The sequence below is a fragment of the Lithobates pipiens genome, unplaced genomic scaffold, assembly GCF_037356315.1.
Source record: "Lithobates pipiens isolate NorthernLeopardFrog02 unplaced genomic scaffold, aLitPip1_a1.2 Scaffold_8, whole genome shotgun sequence".
In the NCBI taxonomy this organism is placed as follows: Eukaryota; Metazoa; Chordata; class Amphibia; order Anura; family Ranidae; genus Lithobates; species Lithobates pipiens.
The window spans coordinates 342,593,755-342,617,498 of record NW_027507903.1 but is presented as its reverse complement, the minus strand read 5'-3'; the positions used below and the strand labels follow the sequence as shown (position 1 = coordinate 342,617,498).

The following is a 23,744-nucleotide window of genomic DNA, read 5'->3' as shown; positions in this document are numbered from 1 at the left end:
GAGCCTTGGCTCTCCAGGGACTCGCACTCCCGCAGCGTGAGCCAATGTCAATCACAGCCAGTGAATCAATCAGAAGATGGAGGCGTGGGGCCCAGACACAGCTCCGTGCGTGAATACACAAGATTATACAAAATTAAAATGGGGAACTTGAAGGACTCTGAAACATACATCGGATAACACCTGCAAGACAATTAGCATGCATTCACCCGAGCAGAGCGTATTCTTGGCAATTTTGAAGCATTTTTTACGCCCAGGCCTTTTTCAGACATTGCGGTCGTTTTACAAGCTTTTTTTTTTTTTTTTTTTTTTCATATAACAAAAGCACACACACACACAACTTTAATACCACTTTAATTCAAGCAGCAGAAGGGAAGTCACCTGTATCGCTGCAGAACGCATAGCTGCTAAATATATGCAGCCAAAGCTAGAACAGTCCATTACAGCACAGAGCACCCTTCATTCAGTAAGGGAAACAAAAGTTTGTTTAGGACAGTTAGTCCCAAGCAAACTATTTAAAGTGACATGAAACCTCGAATTCTACTATAAATTTATGCAGGAAACGCATGTACATATATTTGCAGGAGTACACGCTTAAACTACAGCCCTGAGATGCAGATTTTACGATCTGGGTGCAGCTCAAGATTACGGATCTTTACACAACTATGCACAAGAGCCTGGCCCTGTACAAAACATCAGACGCTCATTTAGCACCAGAAAAAAATGCAATACTGACAAAAACGCAACTAGGTGCATAAGCCCTAAAGCCCTCCAATAGCTGGTGTCATAGCTGATCAAATACCTGGCAATGCCAGATCTAAATAGTCACCTTCAGCTGCAAAAAGATAGAAGGGTTTAGTTCTGCTATAGGCCTCATGTACACTGGATGTCAAACACACCAAAGGGTGTGTAAAACCAGCATGTCATATTCCTGATATGTGCCTGCTGTACCATGTACTTGTATGAGAAAGTATCTTGTTCTCTTTGTAGTGCTTCCTTTGTGTGAAATACCTGGTGATTCTGCCAGTACCCCTTTGCTATCAAACAATGACCACACTTGTCATTGAAGCACAGGGTGGGCAGTTCTCTAGCTGTGCTCGAACTCAGCCTGCTCTCCTCCAACTATCAGACTTGTGGACCAGGGCACTGCAGTTTCTCCTCCTCCAGCTCACTGAGCTACCTATGCCGCTGAGAACAGAGGTTATACGACCCCTAAAACACCATACACATGATTGGACTTTGTACAAAAGCCCACGGGAAAATTTGTATAAAGGGTGTTGGCCGTGAACTTGTTAAGCATACACATGATCAGACTTTTTCAGCCAACTTTCACCAAATCACATGGTTTTTTTGCTCTTTACCGCCCCCTTTGGTCAACTTCTGTATTGTTGTCTGATCTTTTGCATTGGTTCTGAGCATGCGCATTTGTAAAGTCCGATGGTTTTCTGTACACACAATCGGACTTTGCTCCATTGCACTTATGTTGTCGAAAAAGTTTGTCCCTTCGCACAGCCAACAAAAGTCCGATGAAAACCGAAAAAGTTAGTCCGATGGAGTGTACGCACGGTCGGATGTTGCCTCAAAACAGCCAATTTGCATGTTTGTTGTAAAAAAGTCAGATCGTGTATATGGGCCTTTATATTAACCACGTAAGGCCTCTGAGATTTGTTGTTTACAAGTTAAAAACAGATTTTCTGCTAGAAAATTGCTTAGAACCCCCAAACACCGTAGAAAATAAAATGGCGGTCGTTGCAATACTTTCAGTCACGTATTTGTGAAGCGGTCTTACAAGCGCACTTTTTTTTTTGTAAAAAATTCACTTTTTAAATAAAAAAAATAAGACAAGAGTAAAGTTGGCTCATAGTTTTTTATACTGTGAAAGATAATGTTACGCCGAGTAAATCGATACCCAACATGTCATGCTTCAAAATTGTGCGACAATGGAATGGCAACAAACTTTTACCCATAAAAATCTCCATAGGCGAGGTTGAAAAAAAATTCTACAGGTTGCACGTTTTGAGTTACAGAGGAGTTCTAGGGCTAGTATTATTACTCTTGCTCTACCGATCGCGGTGATAACTCGTGTGTGGTTTCAACACTGTTTTCACATGCAATCGCTACTCACATATGCATTCACTTCTGCATGCAAGCTTGGCGCAACGGGGCATGTTTAAAAATGTTTTATTTTTCTTATTTATTTCATCTTTTATTTTTACACTGTTCTTTATCCACCTCAATACCAGGCACATACACCCCCTTCCTGCCAAAGCCAATTTTCAGCTTTCAGCACTGTCGCTGTTTAACCACTTTCAGACCGGACCATTTTGCTGGTAAATGACCAGAGGTCTTTTTACACTTTGGCACTGCGCTGCTTTAACTGGTAATTGCGCGGTCATGCAATGTTGTACCCAAACAAAATTTGCGTCCTTTTCTTCCCACAAATAGAGCTTTCTTTTGATGGTATTTGATTGCCTCTGCGATTTTTATTTTTTGCGATATAAACGTAAAAAGACCGCAAATTTTGAAAAAAAATGATATTTTCTACTTTTTGTTATTAGAAAAATCCAATAAACTCAATTTTAGTCATACATTTAGGACAAAATGTATTCAGCCACATGTCTTTGGTAAAAAAAAAGTCAATAATTGTATATTTATTGGTTTGCGCAAAAGTTGTCACATCTACAAACTAAGGTACGTTTTCTGGAATTTACGCAGCTTTTAGTTTACGACTGCCTATCTCATTTCTTGAGGTGCTAAAATGACAGGGCAGTACAAAACCCCCCCAAATGACCCCATTTTGGAAAGTAGACCCCCTAAGGAAATTGATAAGAGGCATGTTGAGCCCATTGAATATTTTATTTTTTTGCCTCAAGCGATTGAATAATGACAAAAAAAAATTTTTTTTTTTTTTTTTACACAAAGTTGTCACTAAATGATATATTGCTCACACATGCTATGGGCGTATGTGAAATGACACCCCAAAATAAATTCTGCTGCTTCTCCTGAGTACGGGGATACCACATATGTGGGACTTTTTGGGAGCCTAGCCGCGTACAGGGCCCCGAAAACCAAGCACCGCCTTCAGGCTTTCTAAGGGCGTAAATTTTTGATTTCACGCCTCACTACCTATTACAGTTTTGAAGGCCATAAAATGCCAAGATGGCACAAAACCCCCACAAATGACCCCATTTTAGAAAGTAGACACCCCAAGCTATTTGCTGAGAGGCATGTTGAGTCCATGGAATATTTTATATTTTGCCACAAGTTGCGGGAAAATTACAAACTTTTTTTTTTTTTTTTTTTTTTTCACAAAGTTGTCACTAAATGATATATTGCTCATGCATGCCATGGGCATATGTGAAATGACACCCCAAAATAAATTCTGCTGCTTCTCCTGAGTACGGGGATACCACATATGTGGGACTTTTTGGGAGCCTAGCCGCGTACGGGGCCCCGAAAACCAAGCACCGCCTTCAGGCTTTCTAAGGGCGTAATTTTTTGAGTTCACTTCTCACTACCTATTACAGTTTTGAAGGCCATAAAATGCCAAGATGGCACAAAACCCCCACAAATGACCCCATTTTAGAAAGTAGACACCCCAAGCTATTTGCTGAGAGGCATGTTGAGTCCATGGAATATTTTATATTTTGCCACAAGTTGCGGGAAAATTACAAACTTTTTTTTTTTTTCACAAAGTTGTCACTAAATGATATATTGCTCACGCATGCCATGGGCATATGTGAAATGACACCCCAAAATAAATTCTGCTGCTTCTCCTGAGTACGGGGATACCACATATGTGGGACTTTTTGGGAGCCTAGCCGCGTACGGGGCCCCAAAAACCAAGCACCGCCTTCAGGCTTTCTAAGGGCGTTACAGTTTTGAAGGCCATAAAATGCCAAGATGGCACAAACCCCCCCCCCCAAATGACCCCATTTTAGAAAGTAGACACCCCTAAATTTAGGGGTACACTAGTGAGACTAGGTAATAAATGGCGGGTGCCCTGAAACTATAAAAAAATAACTAACCAACCAGCGTCACCTGTAACAGTTATATGGTGATCACTGGTGAAAGGGTTAACTAGGGGGCAATCAGGGGGCTTTATGCGGTAGTATATGGGGGTCCCTGGCGCTATAAAAAGCTGCGGCGAACCTAAATACCTACCTGCCTAACTAGCGTCACCTGTGACACTAATACAGCGATCAGAAAAACGATCGCTTATTAGGCTGGGTTCACACTGGAGCGATGCGGGAACGCCACGAATGCGCGGCGGGTTCCCGCATCGCATGCCTCCCGGCGGCAGTTCACACTGCCCTATGCGAACTGCTGGGAGTGTCAGTGAAATGTTAATGACACCCCCAGATCAGTTCGCATATCGCAGTGCGATCTGCAAACTTGGATCGCATGGTGTGAACACCCATGCGATCCGATTCTGCTGCGGACCAAAAAAAGGGTCCCGTGCGAGTTTGCGGCGGGTGCGGCGGGTGCGACACGAATTCAGCCATACTATCTGTATAGCTGAACTCGAATCGCACAGAGATCGGATGTGATTTGCACTGCAGTGCGGTGCGAATCACATCCGTTCTCATAAACCGCTGCAATGTGAACCCAGCCTTAGTGACACTGGCGACGGGGGGTGATCACGGGGTTAAACCTTTATTGGGGGGGTTAGGGGGGTACCTTAGAACTAAAGGGGGCTAACCCTAACTGCCCTAATAGTTATTAGTCACAAATGACACCTGCCGGGTGATCAGGGGGTTAAACCTTTATTAGGTAATAAATGGCGGGTGCCCTGAAACTATAAAAAAATAACTAACCAACCAGCGTCACCTGTAACAGTTATATGGTGATCACTGGTGAAAGGGTTAACTAGGGGGCAATCAGGGGGCTTTATGCGGTAGTATATGGGGGTCCCTAGCGCTATAAAAAGCTGCGGCGAACCTAAATACCTACCTGCCTAACTAGCGTCACCTGTGACACTAATACGGCGATCAGAAAAATGATCGCTTATTAGGCTGGGTTCACACTGGAGCGATGCGGAAACGCCGCGAATCCGCGGCGGGTTCCCGCATCGCATGCCTCCCGGCGGCAGTTCACACTGCCCTATGCGAACTGCTGGGAGTGTCAGTGAAATGTTACTGACACCCCCAGATCAGTTCGCATATCGCAGTGCGATCTGCAAACTCGGATCGCATGGTGTGAACACCCATGCGATCCGATTCTGCTGCGGGCCAAAAAAAGGGTCCCGTGCGAATTTGCGGCGGGTGCGGCGGGTGTGGCGGGTGCGGCGAATGGCTGAACTCGAATCGCACAGAGATCGGATGTGATTTGCACTGCAGTGCGGTGCGAATCACATTCGTTCTCATAAACCGCTGCAATGTGAACCCAGCCTTAGTGACACTGGCGACGGGGGGTGATCACGGGGTTAAACCTTTATTGGGGGGGTTAGGGGGGTACATTAGAACTAAAGGGGGCTAACCCTAACTGCCCTAACAGTTATTACAGTCACAAATGACACCAATGCAAAAAAAAAAAAAAAAAAAAAAAAATGACATTGGTGTCACTGTGACTGGGGGGCAGGGGTAATTGGGGGGGTGATCGGGGGGTAAAGGGGGGGTGTGAGTGTGCCTGGCATGTTCTACTGTGTGTGGGATGTGTTGGTGCAACTCACTGATCCGCTCTCCTCCGTGTCGGAACGAAAAATACCGACACGGAGGAGAGAATACATCACTTCCTCTCCTGTGTTTACATTACAGGAGAGGAAGTGATGTCACCGGGGATTTCCATTCGTCGAGAGCGATCGCGAGGGGGTGGCCATGAATGAATGGCCGTCCCCTCGTCCGGGATCGCTCCCGAACGAAAACCGACCGCCGCAGGCACCGGGCGGGGGCCCGATCGGGCCCCCGACCCGCGGGAGGCAAATCACGTACATCTACGTGCTTATGCCTGCCCGTGCCATTCTGATGACGTACATCGGCGTTAGGCGGTCGGCAAGTGGTTAAATGGCAATTGAGCGGTCATGCTACACTACCCAAACAGACTTTTTATCATTTTGCTCTCACAAATAGAGCTTTCCTTTGGTGGTAATTGATCACCTCTGCAGTTTTTATTTACGGTAATAAAAAAATACCTAACATTTTCTAAAGGGAAAAAAAAAAATATGTAGCATTGGTGGGTACTTATGAGTGGCACTGATATGCAGCACTGATAGATGGCATTGATAGGCATCACTACCTGGTGGGTCCAGGGTGGGCATCCGAGGGGGGGCTGCACTAACAATTAGCACAGACCCCCCCCCCCCGTCAGGGGAGAAGCAGATAGTCTCCCCTCTGTTCGCGTCTGTTAGACGGCTCTTTCTGTTTATATGGTGATAAGCCATGAGCCGTCTGAGGCCCTTTACCATGATTGGTGCAACGGTGTGTCTGACACATCGCCGCGATGGGCGCACAAGAGCAGTTGTTCTGGGAGTCCGTCATATGACGTCTACCCAGAACGAGAGCCGCGCCACCCATCTGGCATTTGAAGGCCGGCAGGCGGGAAGGGACTAAAAAAACAAAACAAAAAAATAAATAAAAAATTTGTGTCACTTTTATTCCTATTACAAGAAATGTAAACATCCCTTGTAATAGACAAAAAAAAACAAAAAAACTCAGATATCATATTTACACTAAAATGCAATAAAAAAATTGCCCTTTAAGAGCTATGGACAGAATTGACGTTTTGATATTGCTTCAACCCTGCAATTTGATGGAGATGGGTGGGCCATCTTCCCCTCACTCGTCTCCATACCCAGCAAGGAAAAGGATCCGATCCGATTATAGTGCGACTGATAGGGTAGCAGAAAAACTGGAGCTTACAGACACTATCCAGGAATATATGATATTTACTTTTTTTTTTTTTTTTTTTTTACATTTCTTCAGTTACTTCCTGGTTTCCAGGCCTAGGCAAATGATGTCATACATCCCAGGGGTCTTCAGGAGGGGTTTTCCTCAACTAATCATTCCCTCCTACCTGCGCAAAGGGCAGATGGATTACAGGAAGTAAATGCTACAGAAATCATAGGCACTTGCTCAAGATGGCCCTGACTAGAAATCCTGGGGGATGGTTTTCAAAGTGATTTCTCAGCAAAATAAAGCATGAAGACATGAGTGGATGGGCAATTATGTTTTGAATGGTTAAAAAAAAAAAAAAAGAATTAAAATGGTTTTTGTGGTGCTCAGATGCACTGTAGTTTTGCTTTAACCACCTCAGCTCTAAAATGTTTTATGCTCCTTAAAGAGGAAGTAAACCCTGATGAGTTTACTTCCTCTTTCATTCCTTGCAAAGGCAAAGCATAATGGACTACTATGCATCGCAATGACGTCACTCCCGCGCATGCGCACGGGAGCCTACACGCGCGGCATCTTCGTCGTTGGCGGTGCCGCGCTCAGTGCACCGCTGTGTACGGCGCATGTGCCGTAGACAGCGGTGCCTGTCTTTTGGCAAATATCTCCTAAACCGTGTAGGTTTAGGAGATATTTCTTCGACCTACAGGTAAGCCTTAATCTAGGCTTACCTGTAGGTCAAAATGTGTTGTAAGGGTTTACAACCACTTTAATGACCAGCTCTTTTTTTGCTATTCAGCACTGTGCTCCTTTAACTAGCAATTGCGTTGTCATGCAACACTGTATCCAAATTAAATTCTTATATTTTCACACAAATAGAGCTTTCTTTTGGTGGTGTCTGATCAACACTGGATTTTTTATGACAAACAGAAAAAGATTTTTCAACTCTGTTATAAAACATATGCAATGCAACCAAAATTTCTTCATAAATTTAGGCAAAAACGTATTCTGCTACATCTTTGGCAAAAAACATACATCAATTGGTTGGTGTGAAAGTTATAGCACGTACAAGCTAGGGGTGGACCTAGTTTTATCAGGGCCGATAATTTTTTGGCTGCCTTTCAGGTCGATAGCCAATATCAGGCGCCGACATTCTGTCGATTTAAACTTTATTTTTACACTGTCCTTTAAATTATTATTTTTTTTATCATTGTTATTGCCGTCACAAGGAATGTAAACATTTCTAGTGACAGCAATAGGCAGCACAGGTACTCTTTATGGAGGGATCTGGGGTCTATAAAACCCCAAACCCCTCCTCTGCACTTCAAAGTATTCAAAAACGTCAAAATCATTGTTTAATACTTTCTATTTTATTAAAACTGGTGCCTTTAGAATGTCAGTAATCCGGAAGTCATGTCATGGCATCGCTTCCGTTTTATTAGATCAGAGACCCGAACAAAGCAGATCAGCTTTGTTAAGGTCTTTGGCCAGGCGACGGATGTGCCAGCTGGCCACTCGGGCCTCCCAATGGGAGGTTAGACATGGGCAGAGCGGTGGGAGGGGGACGTCCCCTCCCGCTGCTTGTAGTAACAGTCAAAAGCCGACTGTCCGCTCTAAAGAACGGTACCGGGTTGCTGTTTACCCCTTGATTGGCCACGATTACGTTACGGCCAATCACAAATGGTATTCCCCTCCTAAGACGGTGCAGGCGCGCGATCGGGAGTGCGGTTACGACGGTGGCGGCGTATTCCCAGGAACACTGCTTGTCATCGACAAGGGTAAACGGCCAATGACTGGAGGCTGTTTACCACGTGATTGGCTGTGATCCATTCACAGCCGATCACTAAATGTAAACACAGACCGGTTACTAGTGGTTACCGGCTCTTCTCTCCTCACACACCGATTCCAGTGTGAGGAGAGAAGAGCCAGGAGCAGTGAGTTCAGTACCGATACCACACAAAAAAAAAAATAAAAAAAATAAAAAATAAAAAAGGGGGAGGGAGAACATTGCACATCGTCGCCCACTAGTGCCCACAAAGTGCACCTGTCATAGTCAGAGACTGGCATCAGCGGTGCACCTGTCACCCATCAGGGACCCTCACCAGTGACCCTCATCTGTCACAAAGTGTACCAGTCACCATCAGAGATTGCCATCAATGACCGTCACTATCAGTGAACGTCACCTGCCACCTGTCTGTCACCTAGCCCATCAGTAACCATCACCTGCCACCCGTTGCACAGCCCATCAGAAAAAATGTCAAAAAAAATAAAAAAAATAAAAAAAAGGAGTATATACCAGTGCGGAGGCATTCCAGATCCTTTCCATGACTGATGAGAGCAGCTGGATCATCAGATTCAAATGCCAATCAAATTCAGCATTTGAACCGATCGATAGTAGTGGATCGGCAAATGAATCAGAGGAAGAATGGATCCCTCCTAAAAGGGCACGGCACTCTGGAAACCAGGCAGCAACCAGCAATATACCCCAGGACCAAATTCCCAGGCCCGCTAACAGCACTGCCGCCAGGGAAAGCCCACAAGAAATGCCCAGGCCAAGTACCAGCACTGCTGCAGCATCACGCCCAAATGCCAGCACAGGAACTTCAAATCCCCCAACTACCTGCACTGGAGTGCCACGTCCCCCAAGAGCCAGGGCCACTACACATCTTCCAGCTGGTCTTGCCAATCCAAAATGGCTGCCTTCTGACTCAGGATCAGCAAGAATCCCTCCTTTCACCGCACAGCCAGGTGTGCAGGCTAATACCCAAGATTTTACTGAAATCGATTGTTTTCATTTATTTTTGCCCGACACTTTGCTGCAATTCATCGTGGACCAGACCAAATTTATATGCCCAGCAGCATATTGCCAACAACCCCGAATCATCATACGCCCATCCATTTGAGTGGAAGGATTCAACTCTGGGAGGAGTTCAAAGTGTTTATGGGCCTCACCATAAACATGAGGCTTACAAAAAAAAAAAAAAAAAAGAAGAGAAGAATGGCATGCCTATTTGGTCCACCAACCCCATCCACCACATGCCCATTTATTCTTCTGTAATGTCCAGGTCCCAATATGAGAGGATTATGCGCGTTCTTCATTTCAGGAGACAATGCCCAGTGCCCTCCCCACAATCATCCAAATTACAATAAGTTATATAAAATTCGCCCACTCAATTTCTTTTCCCAACGATTTGCAGAACTCTGTGTCTGCGATCAGCATATATGTGTAGAGGAGTCCCTGGTACCCTTTTCATGCCGGCTAGGAATAAAGCAATACATGCCTAGCAAAAGGGTTAAATACGGAGTGACATTTTATAAGCTTTGCAAGAGGGTCACGGGATATCTGTATGTGTTCTGCATACACGAAGGAAGAGATTCCCAGCTCCAGCCCCGAATGCCCGGCCTACATGGGCGCAACTGGTAAAACTGTATGGGACCTGGCATACCCACTGCTGAAGAAAGGTTACCACACATACTTGGATAACTTCTACACCAGCACACCGCTTTTCAAACACCTATACCTTGCAGAAACCCTGGACTGTGCAACCTCCAGAAAGAATAGGAAGGGTTTTCTACAAGCCATAGTGAATAAAAAAAATATATATATAAAAAAAAAAAAAAACTGTGAAAAAGGAGAGAAAGAGCAACTTTGAAATGCAACAAAGTGCTGGCCTTGAGGTGGAAGAATACCAGGAAAGTGTACATATGTCCACCATCCATGATCACATTACAACCAACATGTGTACAAAATTTCAACGACCAAATGCTTCAGCCCTATTTATCAATAAGGATGTCCCGTTTCCGGTACAACAAAGTAGCAATCTATTTAATTCATTGGCCATTTATAACACCTACATAATTCACACCAAATCCACGGAAAGCCCTGCTCACTTCCTAAAATTAATCGAACAAGTTGTCATGTCCCTCATCTACCATCAAAGACCCCACCCCCCCCCCCCCAACACACAAAACCTTTGCTCTGATGCAGTTAGACAACTTCATGAGCGCCACTTCCCGAGCAACATTCTACCATCTGAAGCAGGCCAAAGAAAAATGTTGAGTATGCAGCAAAAGAGGATTTCGAAGAAATGCTAGCTACCATTGTTCCCAGTGTCCCTCCAAACCCGGCCTTTGCATTGGTAAATGCTTCTGACTATCACACATCCCTAATATATTAGTCCATATTCTTAACCATTTCCCCATTTTCATCATCTGTGCTGACCATTTCCCATGCTTCCTCAAATAACCATGCCACTGCCTTCCACGTGAACTGACCCTGGCCTGTTTTTTGACTATGCCTCTGCCTACCGCTTGGACTGATCTGTTACCCTGCTACTGTAGTACACACAGAGGTCTCACATGTGAGGGGCTCCAGAAATGTTTTTTCCGGATTGAGAAAACTATTTTTTTTGTTGTTTCTGGGTTTCCTAATTTCTGGATTAGGGTCTGGAGTCCGGAGGTTTCATGGAGATTTGGGTGGGTGAAGCCTCTGCCCCTGTGCACTGGTCTTACCTGATTGCGGCCCTCAGCCGGCTGCTGACTTACTGCCCATCATGCCTCTGCCTGCCACATGAATGGACCACACCTCTGCCTGCTACCTGGACTATGCAAATAATTAGCTGTAGCAAGAGGCAGTATGTTTATGAAGGGCTGGAGAGTGGTACAATAATGAGTGCTGGCAGGTAACAATGTACCAGGACCAATATTATGGCTGTGTTGGCTGTCTCTGCCTGGACAATTTCTATGGACAAATTTTTTGGCTGTGCTAACAATATCCTTGTGCTGACTATAGACAACATTTCTGCTTGCTGCCTGGATAATTACTATTTTTGTTGCTAAGCACATCCCTGCCTGCTGCCTGGACCAATTCTCTCCTCTGGGGACACTACTAAAACCACAGGTAATACTTTTTTTTTTAACCTTTCCTCAATAATAGAATTAAATTTGGAGTATAAAATTAATGGAGTGTAATATTTCTAATGCTATATGTTAGAAATATAAAGAGCCTTCAAAAATGATACGTTGATAGGAAATTATATGGGTAATTTATGCTTGTCGCCTGAATGTGCTACTTCAATGGTGGGCCTTTGTATGTGGCCTGGCTGTGAAAAAGTCTCACATGTGGTATCGCCATACTCAGGAGGAGTAGCAGAAAGTGTTTTGGTGTGTAGTTGCAAGCATGCATATGCTGTGTGAGAGAAATAACTTGTTAAATGACAATTTTGTAAAAGAAAAAAAGAAAAAAGAAAAAACAAAACACAAATCTTCAGTTTGCAAAGAATTGTGGGAAGAAATTACAACTTCAAAAAACTCACCATGCGACTTACTAAATACCTTGGGATATCTACTTCAAAAGGGGGTCATTTTGGGGGTATTTGTACTTTCCTGGCTTGCAAAATTTTATGACAGAAAGAAAAAAGCATTTTTTCACCAAATTTTCAGTCTTATTTATAGCAAAAAAATAAAAACCCACCAGTGAGTAAATACCACCAAAAGAAAGCTCTATTTGTATGAAAAAAGGACGCAGGTTTCATTTGGGTACAGTGTTGCATGACTGAGCCATTGTCTTCAAAGTGTGAGTGCTGAAAATTGGTCTGGGCAGGAAGGGGGTGAAAGTGGTTAATAGTGATCTGTGACTGGCTACAGCCAAATCACATGGTACAGGGTGCTGTGGCTGGCCCAGGTAACATGTGATAGCTGTGGGCCAATCACTCTGCAGGAAACACAGCTGTTATGAATGAGATTTATAACAGCTTTGCCGACATTGTGATCATATGATTGCATGGTGGAGACAGCAGTCGTGGGAGCGGTGTGCAGTGCACCCCTAACCCACAACAGGCTGGGTCACGTACATGTACGTGATCCAGTCTGGCCATGCCAGCCGTATGCAGCAAATATATTTTAGGCAGTCAGCAAGTGGTTAAAGTGGAGTTCCACCCATTTTATGAACCCTCTCTCTTGTATGCCCATAGTTCATCCTTTTTCAAAAGCAATTATTTTTTTTCTACTTGGAAATATCTTTTTGTGTTATTTCTCCTTTACTTCCGCCCATCCCCGCCTAGGTGATTACATCACTAGGCGATTTGCAAGGGTTCCTGAGATAGTGGCGTCATGTATCCCAGCAGTCCTTGTGAATCGCCTACTAACGAAATTTCACGTTATTGGAATAAGGAGAGCCGCGCACATTCATGAGATCTAGAGGTGCATGTTGGGTAATCCCAGAAATGAATACAGGAGTGCTTTCTGATACCCACAGCTAAAATCAAACCTGCCTGCTTCTAAGACCAGTAAGTAACAACAATTTTTACAGAAAGTAAAACATATGACATGTTATAAACTTTCATGTAGATGTTTGGGCAATTACAGGAGCAGTCTAAAACAACAAAAAAAAAAAAAAAAACCCACACACACCAACATTTGGGGGACTGGAACTCCATTTTAAGCACATTTGACCTTTTTTCCCCCTGGCTCTAGACACCCCTTCATGATATCCATGCGCACATAGTTCTTTGCTGTAACCCCAGGAAAATGCCTATTTTTTCATAACCAAGTGAAATGCTATTTGACTTCTGGGAATAGAGAAGTTCTCTAGCAAACTTCCACAGAAATGAGGGAGACGACATACCTTCCCTGCACTGTGCACTGGAAATGGAGACAGACATATCCCCAAAAAAGTATATTTCATTTTTCTGTAACCCCAGAAAAAGTCACTGGGGTTACATCTTAAAGAGACCGTGACAAGAATGGAGTGTTACCTAGGATGTAAAAAAAGTGCAGTAGCTGCTAATAACTATGCAGCCATTTTATTTGATGCGTGCGGAGTGCTGGATTTGGTATCTGCACTGTGGAGATCACAAAGTTATCTGTTAATTCACTGACTTTTGGTTGAGAAATGACTGACTTATCTTTATGAACCAAGTTGATTTCATACTTGGATTATTTGCACTATAACCATTTGATTTTACCCCCTTCGTGAACAGGCCATTTTTTGCTATGCAGCACTTTAACGCACTTCCCCCAGGGTGACGTTATAGGACAACAGGGACTTTGAGTGGAGAGATCTGGATGACACCTGCAGCTATAGGCATCATCCGAATATCTTTTTTTTTTTCAGCTGGCATTTCCCTGCAATGTTAAAGCCATCATAATGTCTGTTTAGCTACTTGATTGCTTTTATAGGAGGCAGGAGGGGATGTGGGCCCCCTTTCCGCCATCCTTCGAGCTTGCTTGTGCGATCAGGGACCTGGAGAATGAATATGCCCACCGGTGGCTGTTTACCATAGAACTAGCTGGGGACCAGATGGTCCCTAGCCAGCTCTAGGACCCTCAGAGGTCACAAGCGATGTCATGAGGTCACATCTGCGCTGGCAGATGTAAACAGGTTTTTTTTTAGCTGGAAAGCCTGAGATTGGTTTTTCTTTTTGTTTTATCTCAGACAATCCAGCATAGGAGGAGAGATGTAGGGACTTATAGACTCAAGATCTCTCCATAAAGAATAAAAGTGATCAAAAAAAAAAAAAAATGTAAAAATTAAAGTGATTGTTATTTTAACAGAAAACAAAACAAAAAAAAACCCTGTATAAACATGTTATACTTACCTGCTCTGTGTAGTGGATTTGCACACAGCAGCCCAGATCCTGGCCCCTCCTTCCTGATGAGTGCCCCCACAGCAAGCAGCTTACTAGGAGGGCACCCAAGCTGAGCTGCAGCTCCCTGTGTCCATTGAAACACAGAGCTGCAGTTGGGCTCCGCCTCCTCTCTCCCGATTGGTTCCCAATGCTGTCAGTTAGCCATTGGCCCACTGCTGCATCTCAGCCAATCAAAATTAAATAAATATTTTTTCATGGAAATAGAGCTTTCTTTTGGTGGTATTTATTTTTTGCACAAAAAATAAATAAAAAATGAAAATGTCTGAAAAACACAACACTATATTACTATAAAACATATCCAATAAAAAAAAAATAAAAGTACAATTTCCTCAAATTATTGCCAAAATATATTCTACTACCTGTCTTTGGTTAAAAATAAAATAAAAATAAATTCCCAATAAGTGCATATTGATTGGTTTGCGCAAAAGTTTTTGCATAAATGACAGTATACAGCGGGTAAAATAAGTATTGAACAAGTCACCATTTTTTTGGTAAATATAATTCTAAAAAGGTGCCATTGACATGAAATTTTCACCACGTCGGTAACAATCTATACATACAAAGAAACCAAAACAAACAAGTTCAGAAATTAAGTTATGTGTAATAAAGTGGAATGACACAGGGAAAAAGTATTGAACACGCCAACTTAAATTTAATACTTCGTACAAATCCTTTGTTGGTAATGACAGCTTCAACATGCCTCCTATATGGGAAACCAGTCGCATGCATTGCTCAGGTGTGATTTTGGCCCATTCTTCCACATTAAGTCTTCAAATCTTTAAGGTTCCGTGGGCCTCCTCTATGAACTCTGATGTTTAGTTCTTTCCTTAGATTTTCTATCGGATTCAGAGGCCGGCCGATATTTGCAGTTTTTTAAATAGTCTAGTACCGTAGCTTTATTTTCTTTTAAAACCGAGTTTCCTTGGCATTGTGTTTGGAATCATTGTCTTGCTGAAATGTTCACCCTTGTTTTATCTTCATCATTCTGGTAGATGGCAGATTTTTAGCAAGAATATCTTGATATAATTGAAGGATGAATGGAAAAAAAAACGAATGAAGTTTGCCAGAACCGTATGCTGAAAAACAGCCCCACACCATGATGGTTCCATCTCCAAACTATACTGTTGGTATGTGGGGGTGTTTCTGGGGTGATGTGCAGTGCCATATGACCTCCAAACATGGTGTGTATCATGGCGTCCAAAGAGTTCAATTTTCGGCTCATCTGACCAGACTATATTCTCCCAGTATTTCATAGGCTTCTCTAAATGCTGTGCAGCAAAATTTAAACAAGCTTCAACATGCTTTTTCTTCAGCCACAGAGTCTTGTGTGGTGAGTGTGCATACAGGCCATGGCCATTGAGTGCATTACTTAATGTTTTCTTTGAAACCATTGTAACTGTTAATTCCAGGTCTTTTTGAAGCTCTCCACAAGTGGTCCTTGGCTCTTAGACAACTGTTCTGATAATTCTTTTCACTCCTCTGTCAGAAATCATAGACTGTTTATGATGAAATTATGTTTTTTCCACTTCCGGGTTATGGCCCCAACAGTACTCACTGGAACATTCAGAGGTTTAGAAATCCTTCTGTAACCAATGCCATCAGTATGTTTAGCAACGATAAGGTTGCAAAGTTCTTAAGAGCCCTTTGCTTTTACTCATGAGATGTTTTCTGTGTGACACCTTAGTAATTTATAGGCCATCAGTTGAGACTGAACCAGCTGATATTAATTTGCACGACAAGGGGAAGGATTGCTTTCCAATTACTGATAGATTTCATCTGGGGTCTTGGCTTTCCATCTCTTGCACCTCCCTTTCTTCATGCGTTCAATGCTTTTTCCCCTGTGTCATTCCATTTTATTACACATAACTTATTTCTGAACTTGTTTCGGTTTCTTTATATGTATGGGTTGTTACCAACATGTGGTGAAAAATTTACAGTTACTTAACGGTAAATGCTTTTCTGGGATATCTTCCAGGACGGCAGGCCTGAGAGATGACTGGTCCACCTGACAGGAAACACAATCAACACATGAGGCTAAATGTAATAGGTTATCCAGGTGCCAGAGAGAAATTATTCCCGTAGTACTTACATCAAACCAGGGATGGGAAGTAGGCCTGCTGTCCTGGAAGATATCCCAGAAAAGCAGTTACCGGCAAGGAACTGTCAATTTTCTCTAGTCATCTGCCAGGATGGCACACCTGAGAGGATGGATAAGAAGTTCAAGGCCTACCTTAGGGTGGGACCACCGCTTGCAAGACCTTCCTTCCAAAAGGTCAGATCCTGAGGCGATAGCAGTTCCACTCTATAATACTTCAAGAAGGTGTCCTGCTTCGCCCATGTGGCTGTTTGACAGATCTGTTCTATTGAGGCCCCAGCTCTTTCTGCCCAAGAGGCCACCAAATATCTCATTGAATGAGCTTTAAGGTTAACTGTTACTGGGGAACCTGTCTGCTCATAAGCCATTCCTATGGTTTGTCTGATCCACCTAGCCACGATAGATCTAGATGCCTGTCCTCCCTTTCTAGGGCATCTAAATAGAACCAAAAGGTGACTTGACTTCCTGAAATCTCACACTTCAAGTATGTCAGCAAACACCTCCTGACATCTAATGGCCTAAATTTCTCTCTCTCGTTTTTCGGGTTTTCTCAAAAAGGAGGGCAAAATGATCTCTTGAGATCTATGAAACTGAGATGCAACCTTGGAAGATATAGTGGGTCTGGTCTCAGCACCAATCTATCTTCCAGTGCCAACAGAAAAGGCTCCTTAATTGACAGGGCCTGCAGGTCGCTTACCCTTCTGGCTGTAGTGATGGCCAGTAAAAAGGCTAACTTAAGCGTCAAAAATGTTATTGAAATCTCCTAAGCTGGTTCGAAAGGCGCTTTCGTCAACGCTTCCAGGACCAGCATTAGATTCCCACCATGGAATCTATAAAATTTACAGGGGTTAACCTCTCCCTTGCGAGTAGAAATCTCTTAATCAGGGGCTCTAGCGCAAGCCTCTGGTCCAGAAATACAGACAAGGCTGCTATCTGTACCTTCAGGGTGTCTGGGGCAATCCCCTGATTCACCCCAGCTTGTAAGAATTCAAGTACCACTGGTACCGAAGGATTAGAAACCCCTCTATCCTGGCACCAGTGGGCAAAGAAATTCCAGATTCTTGAGAAGATCTTCCTAGTGACCGGTTTCCGGCTACCTAGGAGGATCTCAATGACTATCAGAGCATCCCTTGTCTCTGAGAATCTCCCTCTCAAGAGCCATGCCGTCAACTTGAAGAACCCCGGGTCACCATGGGGAGATCAGGATCTTGCACTCCGAGTGGGCCAGCCTCTGTAGAGCCTGAGGTATTAAGGCTAGTGGAGGGGAAGCATATGCTAGGTGGCAATCCCAGTCCTGAGATAGAGCATCCACTCCCTGTGATCCCCCCCCCCCGGAAAGAAAAAAAATGCTCCACCTGTCTGTTCCCTCTGTGGGAAAAATGTCTATCTCCTGAAATCCAAACCTGTGACCTATCTGGAGGAATATGTCCTGGTTTAATTCCCATTCCCCCTGCTGGATGGGCCGTCGGCTTAGGAAATCTGCCACCACATTGGAGGTCCCCTTTATGTGGGCCGCCGATATGGACTGAAGGTTTCCTTCAGTCCATATTTAAAATATCCAAAGCCAGGTTCAGTAGTTTCCTGGACCCCATTCCAAACCCTGACGGTTCAGATGAGACAGCTGTCACATTGTCCGACAGGACTTGGACCTCTAGTCTCTTAATCCTGCCTCCGAAAGCCATCAATGTCTGACCCGCTACCCCTGTGGCCTTGGCGTTCAGATCCGGGGGGGGGGTAAGTGTCCGCTACCGACTTCAGATCTGACAAAAATAACAAAATGTTTCACTGCCAGGAAACAATCAAGAACTGGGGTGGGGTGCAGGGGGCCTTTTAACCATATGTGTTGACTGTGTTTCCTGTCAGGTGGACCAGTCATCTCTCAGGCCTGCTGTCCTGGAAGATGACAAGAGAAATTTCATTTCAATAACACCTTTAGTGCTGGTTCACACAGGGGCAACCCCACATACAGCATGAATTTCCAAGGCAATTTGGAGGCGACTTCATTGCGACTTTGAGCAACTTTCAACGCGACTTAACAGGCAACTTTGGCTGTGGCCAATCACAGAATAATCAGCTCTGTGGGAGGGGGAAGTACCTGGGTAAACTATTTTCTTTTTCCTGTAAAGTAGCTTCAATATAGATGGAGATTTGAATTGGAGGTGACTTCCATTGAAATCTATGGATACAAGTTGCCTTGAATTAGTACAAGAACCTTTTCTGAAGTTGGAGCGACTTTATTAGTGTACTGTGACAGCAGGCAGGTAAAATCACCTGGTTGCATCCAGGATGGAAAATATATATGCCCTAGATTCAGGCTTTATGCCGACTTATACCACTAGAGGGAGTGCTGGGAGTCCTACAGGGGAAGAGTTAATGAGCCCGGCTGAAGTAAGTGGGCTCATTAAGACCTCTACAAAAACCCCAGCATGATTAGGGAGATGCTCCATCCTGGAACAAGTTCTGTGTTGTGTAGACTGGGGAGTGTGGCATCTGTCCTGTGTGGTGAGTCAATGCCTGTGTGGCAAACATTTAAAACAGAGAGATAGGGACTGGGGCAGAAACCAGGCTGTGCCTAGTTGTTAGATAGGGAATCTATGTGTGTAGTAAGCGGTCAAGCTGACCAGGATTTCTTTTCAGTTTTATTTTGCTGTTATATTTTTCACTGCATATGGTATAAAACTGCACCTACAAATGCTGTCTGCTGGGTCTGATTTTGTGTGGTGAACCCATCCAGGGGGGGGGTCACACACCCGCTGCTGAGCTAACCCCCTCACATATACATTAAGACAGCTCTCATTCACTCCTATGGCATTTCTTATGTCCAGCGACTTGGAGACTTGAGGACTTACAAGTTGGAACCCAAGTCACTGTAGTGTGAACCGGCACTTAAAAATATATTCACCTAGAAAAATGTTGAAGTGTTCAATATATCTCTGCTGTGTATATATACACTGGAATTATATATATATATATATATACATATACACACATACACACACACACACACACACACACACTAGCAGTGGGGGAGATCAGTAACTTAGTTGGACTGTGATAGTGAGGAGGCCAATCTGACACTAATGCAGTGATCAGTGCTAATATGCACGATCACTGTATTGATGACACTGGTTAAAAAGGGGTTAACATCTGGGGCAAAGGGTTAACTCTGTGCCTAGTAATGGATATAGTGTTTACTGTGTGCTGATTTTACTGCAGAGACAAAGACCAGCACATCCCCGTCATCAATACAAAGATCTCTCTCCTGTCATCTGCTCTGCAGATCGCCAGGACCCGCTCATCAGCATGTGCTGGAGCCAGTGTCACCACAGCTGGGTCAGCAGGCCACACCACCTACCTGTAAATAAACAATCGCATGCATATCTATATTTTACACATACACACGTGATTCTGCCAGCCGTTTTTAATCCTTGTGCCACTATCAACTAGTAAATAGATTGGAAAGTATATCATATCTGCTCATTTTTAAACTTTTTTTTTTTCCCCTTACAATTCCTGTTACTTCCTGGTCTCTTGCCTAGGTAAATTATGTCATACATCCCAGGAGCCTTCAGGAGAGGATGAGGGGTTTTCTCAGCTAAACACTCTCCTTCATGCATGCCTGAGCCAAGAGCAACAATGGTGATTCTGCACAGCCGGTCTGCACTGTAGCAGTAAAATTCAGTGGGCAGTCAGCAAGCGGGTGATGAATTTTTATGGTTGAATCAGATTGATGTGTTTTACATTTTTGATAACTACTCTAAAAGTCTGAGCTCACAGCTACTGCATCAGGTAAGCGAAAGGGAATGCGAGGGGGTTTGAAATGAGAAAAGTGCCCATTTCTGTGATGGTGAACAGTAATGATTAACCACTTGCAGACCGCCCGCCATCTTTATATGTCAATACTTTGAATAAAGATATTGTTATGGCAGCAGCTATCTACCATAACCCTGGTATCCTCTTCAGCAGGCGATCCGCTTTCAAATAGAAGTGGTCTCTGTGCTGGATTCGCCGCAAGATCACTTTTTATCGGCGGCGGGAAAGGGCCCCCTCCCCGCCATGCTCTGGTGCCCTCCTCTGCTTATCGGAGCGATCGGTATCTGGTCCTGTGGGGTATGGAGATGAGTGAGGTGAAGCTAGCTCCCACCAGTCTCCATACCATTGCAGGGCGGAAGTGACATTTAGCTTTTTTTTTTTTTTTTTTTTACTACGCACCATCCCGACGAGCTCATGTGCAGAAGCAAACTCATACGTAAGCAGCGCCCACATATGAAAACTGTGTCTAAACCACACGTGCGGTATCGCCTCGATCATTAGAGCGACAGCAATAATTCTAGACCTCCTCTGTAACTCAAAACATGCAACTTGTAGAATTTTTTAAAACGTGCCTATGGAGATTTTTAAGGGTAAACGTCTGTCGTCATTGTACGAGCGGGCGCAATTTTGAAGCATGACATGTTGGGTATCAATTTACTCGGTGAAACATTATCTTTAACAATATTGTTGTGTGGGTTTTTTTTTTTTTTTTTTTTTTTATTCAAAAAGGTGACTTTTTGTTGCCAAAAGTGTGCTTGTAAGACCACTGCGTAAATACGGTGTGACAAAGTATTGTAACGACCGCCATTTTATTCTCTAGGGTGTTAGAAAAAAATAATAAATTTCCAGGTTCTAAGTAATTTTCTAGCAAAAAAAATAAAAAAAATCTATATTTTAACTTGTAAACACCAAAGCTCAGAAAGAGGCTTGGTCCTTAAGTGGTTGTAAACCCTTATAAACCACTTTGATCTACAGGTAAGCCTAGATTAAGACTTACCTGTAGGTCCAAGAAATATCTCCTAAACCTAAATAGTTTAGGAGATAGTTACTAAAAGAGAGTCACAGCTGTCTACGGCGCATGCACTGCCAACGGCAATATGCCGTTAGTGGCGGATCCCGTGCGTGGGAGTGATGTCATCACTGCTCCGGCTCTGTGAGTGGCTGGAGCAGCGATACCCATAAGATGATGGCCGCTCTGTACTACAGGGGACAGCGGTGACATCGCTGGCTCCTGTGTCAGGTAAGTGACACATTTGCAGGGAGACAAAGCAGAAGTAAACCCATCAGGGTTTACTTCCTCTTTAAAGAGGAAGTAAACCCTGATGAGTTTACTAACTCTTTCATTCCCTGTACAGGCAAAGCATAATGGACTACTATGCATCGCACAGTAGTCCATTATGTGTCACTTACCTGACACAGGAGCCAGCGAAGTCACCGCTGTCCCCTGTAGTTCCGAGCATCCATCTTCTTGGTGGGTCTCCGTGGGCCTCGCTGCTTTGGCGCTGTGATTCGCCGGAGCAGCAATGACGTCACTCCCGCGCATGCGCACGGGAGCCAAGACTCGCGGCATAGCCGTCATCGACGATGCCCCGCTCAGTGCGCCTGCGCGCCGCTGTCTACGGCACATGCGCGGTAGATAGCGGTGCCTGTCTTTGGGCAAATATCTCCTAAACTGTATAGGTTTGGGAGATATTTCTTGGACCTACAGGTAAGCCTTAATCTAGGCTTACCTGTAGGTCAAAGTGGTTTGTAAGGGTTTACAACCACTTTAAGCCTCACTGAGCAACAACCCAGGAGTATTCTTATCTGCATAGGCAGTTTTTTGGTAAACGCATCCTTTTAAGAGGGTTCTGGATTCAAAGACTTGTATAGAAATACAAAACCAATTTGTAATGAACTGGTAAAGGCCCATAGAGATCTGTGCTGGTTCTGCCTTGAACAGCCCTGCTATGGGAGACCCCCAAATCAATGGGTTCAGTTCCTCTTAAAGTATATAGTGTACACCATCATGGCAGGCTCTGCTTTCCCTACCCTCATATCGCACACTAGCAGCCGATACACTCTGCTAGCACCGCTACCATCCCGTACTAAGCTCCATCCACACCCACAACAACGAAAATCCAGCCACAGTCAGTCAAGGGTCCAATTAGCCCGCCCCGTATGACGCCATGACACCCCAGCAAGCCCTAAGCCGACATCTCCCGCATATCCCCACCCCCATTGCGTCCTAAAGGAAACTTACGCCTGCCTGCGAGCGATCAGCCGGTGCATGGGGGTAGCCATGTTGCTGAAGGCCAGACGCTGCCCCCGTTGCATGATGGGCATTGTCAGCTACTGGAGAGCGCGACACCGAGGTACGTCGAGGCTCCGGCGGCCATATTTGACACGGGCAAGAGGTCAGGGCAGTCTGCATCTGTTTGTGTGGTGTGGCTGTTTCTGGATCCCTTTTTTTATTTTATTTTTTTCGCTGGTCAAGATTAATCAAAGTTAAAACACACGTTTATTCATTGTGACTCAATAAAATACACTAAACGCTAAGTCTGCATTTTATTAATGACCACATGATTCCATACATAGACTGAGACCCCTTCCACACTGAGCTGCGGCTGCGCTAAAGGGGCACTTGTTTTAGCGGCGCTTTTAAGCAGCACTTTTCGGCTGCTAGTAGGGCGCTTTTAACCCCAGGGAAAGGGTTAAAAATACCCGTGTTGCAGCGCTTCTGAAACGCTTTTCAGGCACTTTGGAAGCGCTGCCCATTCATTGCAATGGGCAGGGGTATGTGGGGAGCGCTGAATACACCATTCCCAAACCGCCCCAAAGATGCTACTTGCAGGACTTTTTTCAATGTCCCGCAAGTGCACCGCCTAGGTGTGAAAAGACACACTGAAATGAATGCAAGGCGGTTTTCAGGCGCCATTTCTAGTGCTAAAATGCCTGAAAAACACCTGTGAAAGGGATTATAGGCTACTCATTTTAGCAGCTCTGTTTAAGCGGCTCTTTTCGGCCTCTTGCTGGGCACTTTTAACCCCCACTAGTAGCCCAAGAAGGGGTTAAAAGCGCCATTGTTGTGGCACTTCTGAAGCACTTTTTTAGGGGCTTCTGCAACGCTGCCCATTCATTTCAACGGGCAGGGTGTTTTGGGAGCAGTGTATACACCGCTCCCAATCCGCCTGCAAAAATGCTGCCTGCAGGACTTTTTCTAACATCCTGCAAGTGCACCACCTCAGTGCGAAAGCATTTGTCCTTTCACACTCGAGCAGCATGGGAGGAAGTTTTCAGGCACTAAAACTCCTGAAAACTGCCTCAGTGTGAAAGGGGTCTTAATGTTATGCCAGAGCTGCAGGCTGCAACTAGGGTAGCCAATGT

General features: G+C 44.3%; 1 protein-coding gene across 2 annotated transcripts in view; it reads right to left on the bottom strand.

The window, feature by feature from the left end:
- The window catches only part of ZCCHC10 (zinc finger CCHC-type containing 10), a 64,144-nt gene extending 41,401 nt beyond the window's left edge, over nt 1–22,743 (bottom strand). For both annotated transcript variants that reach the window (XM_077473148.1, XM_077473149.1), the window contains exon 1: nt 22,621–22,743. In XM_077473148.1, coding sequence (XP_077329274.1) covers nt 22,621–22,703 — 83 coding nt within the window. In that variant the 5' untranslated portion in view covers nt 22,704–22,743. The remainder of the gene's footprint in view (nt 1–22,620) is intronic.
- Between the last annotated feature and the right edge of the window lie 1,001 nt (nt 22,744–23,744).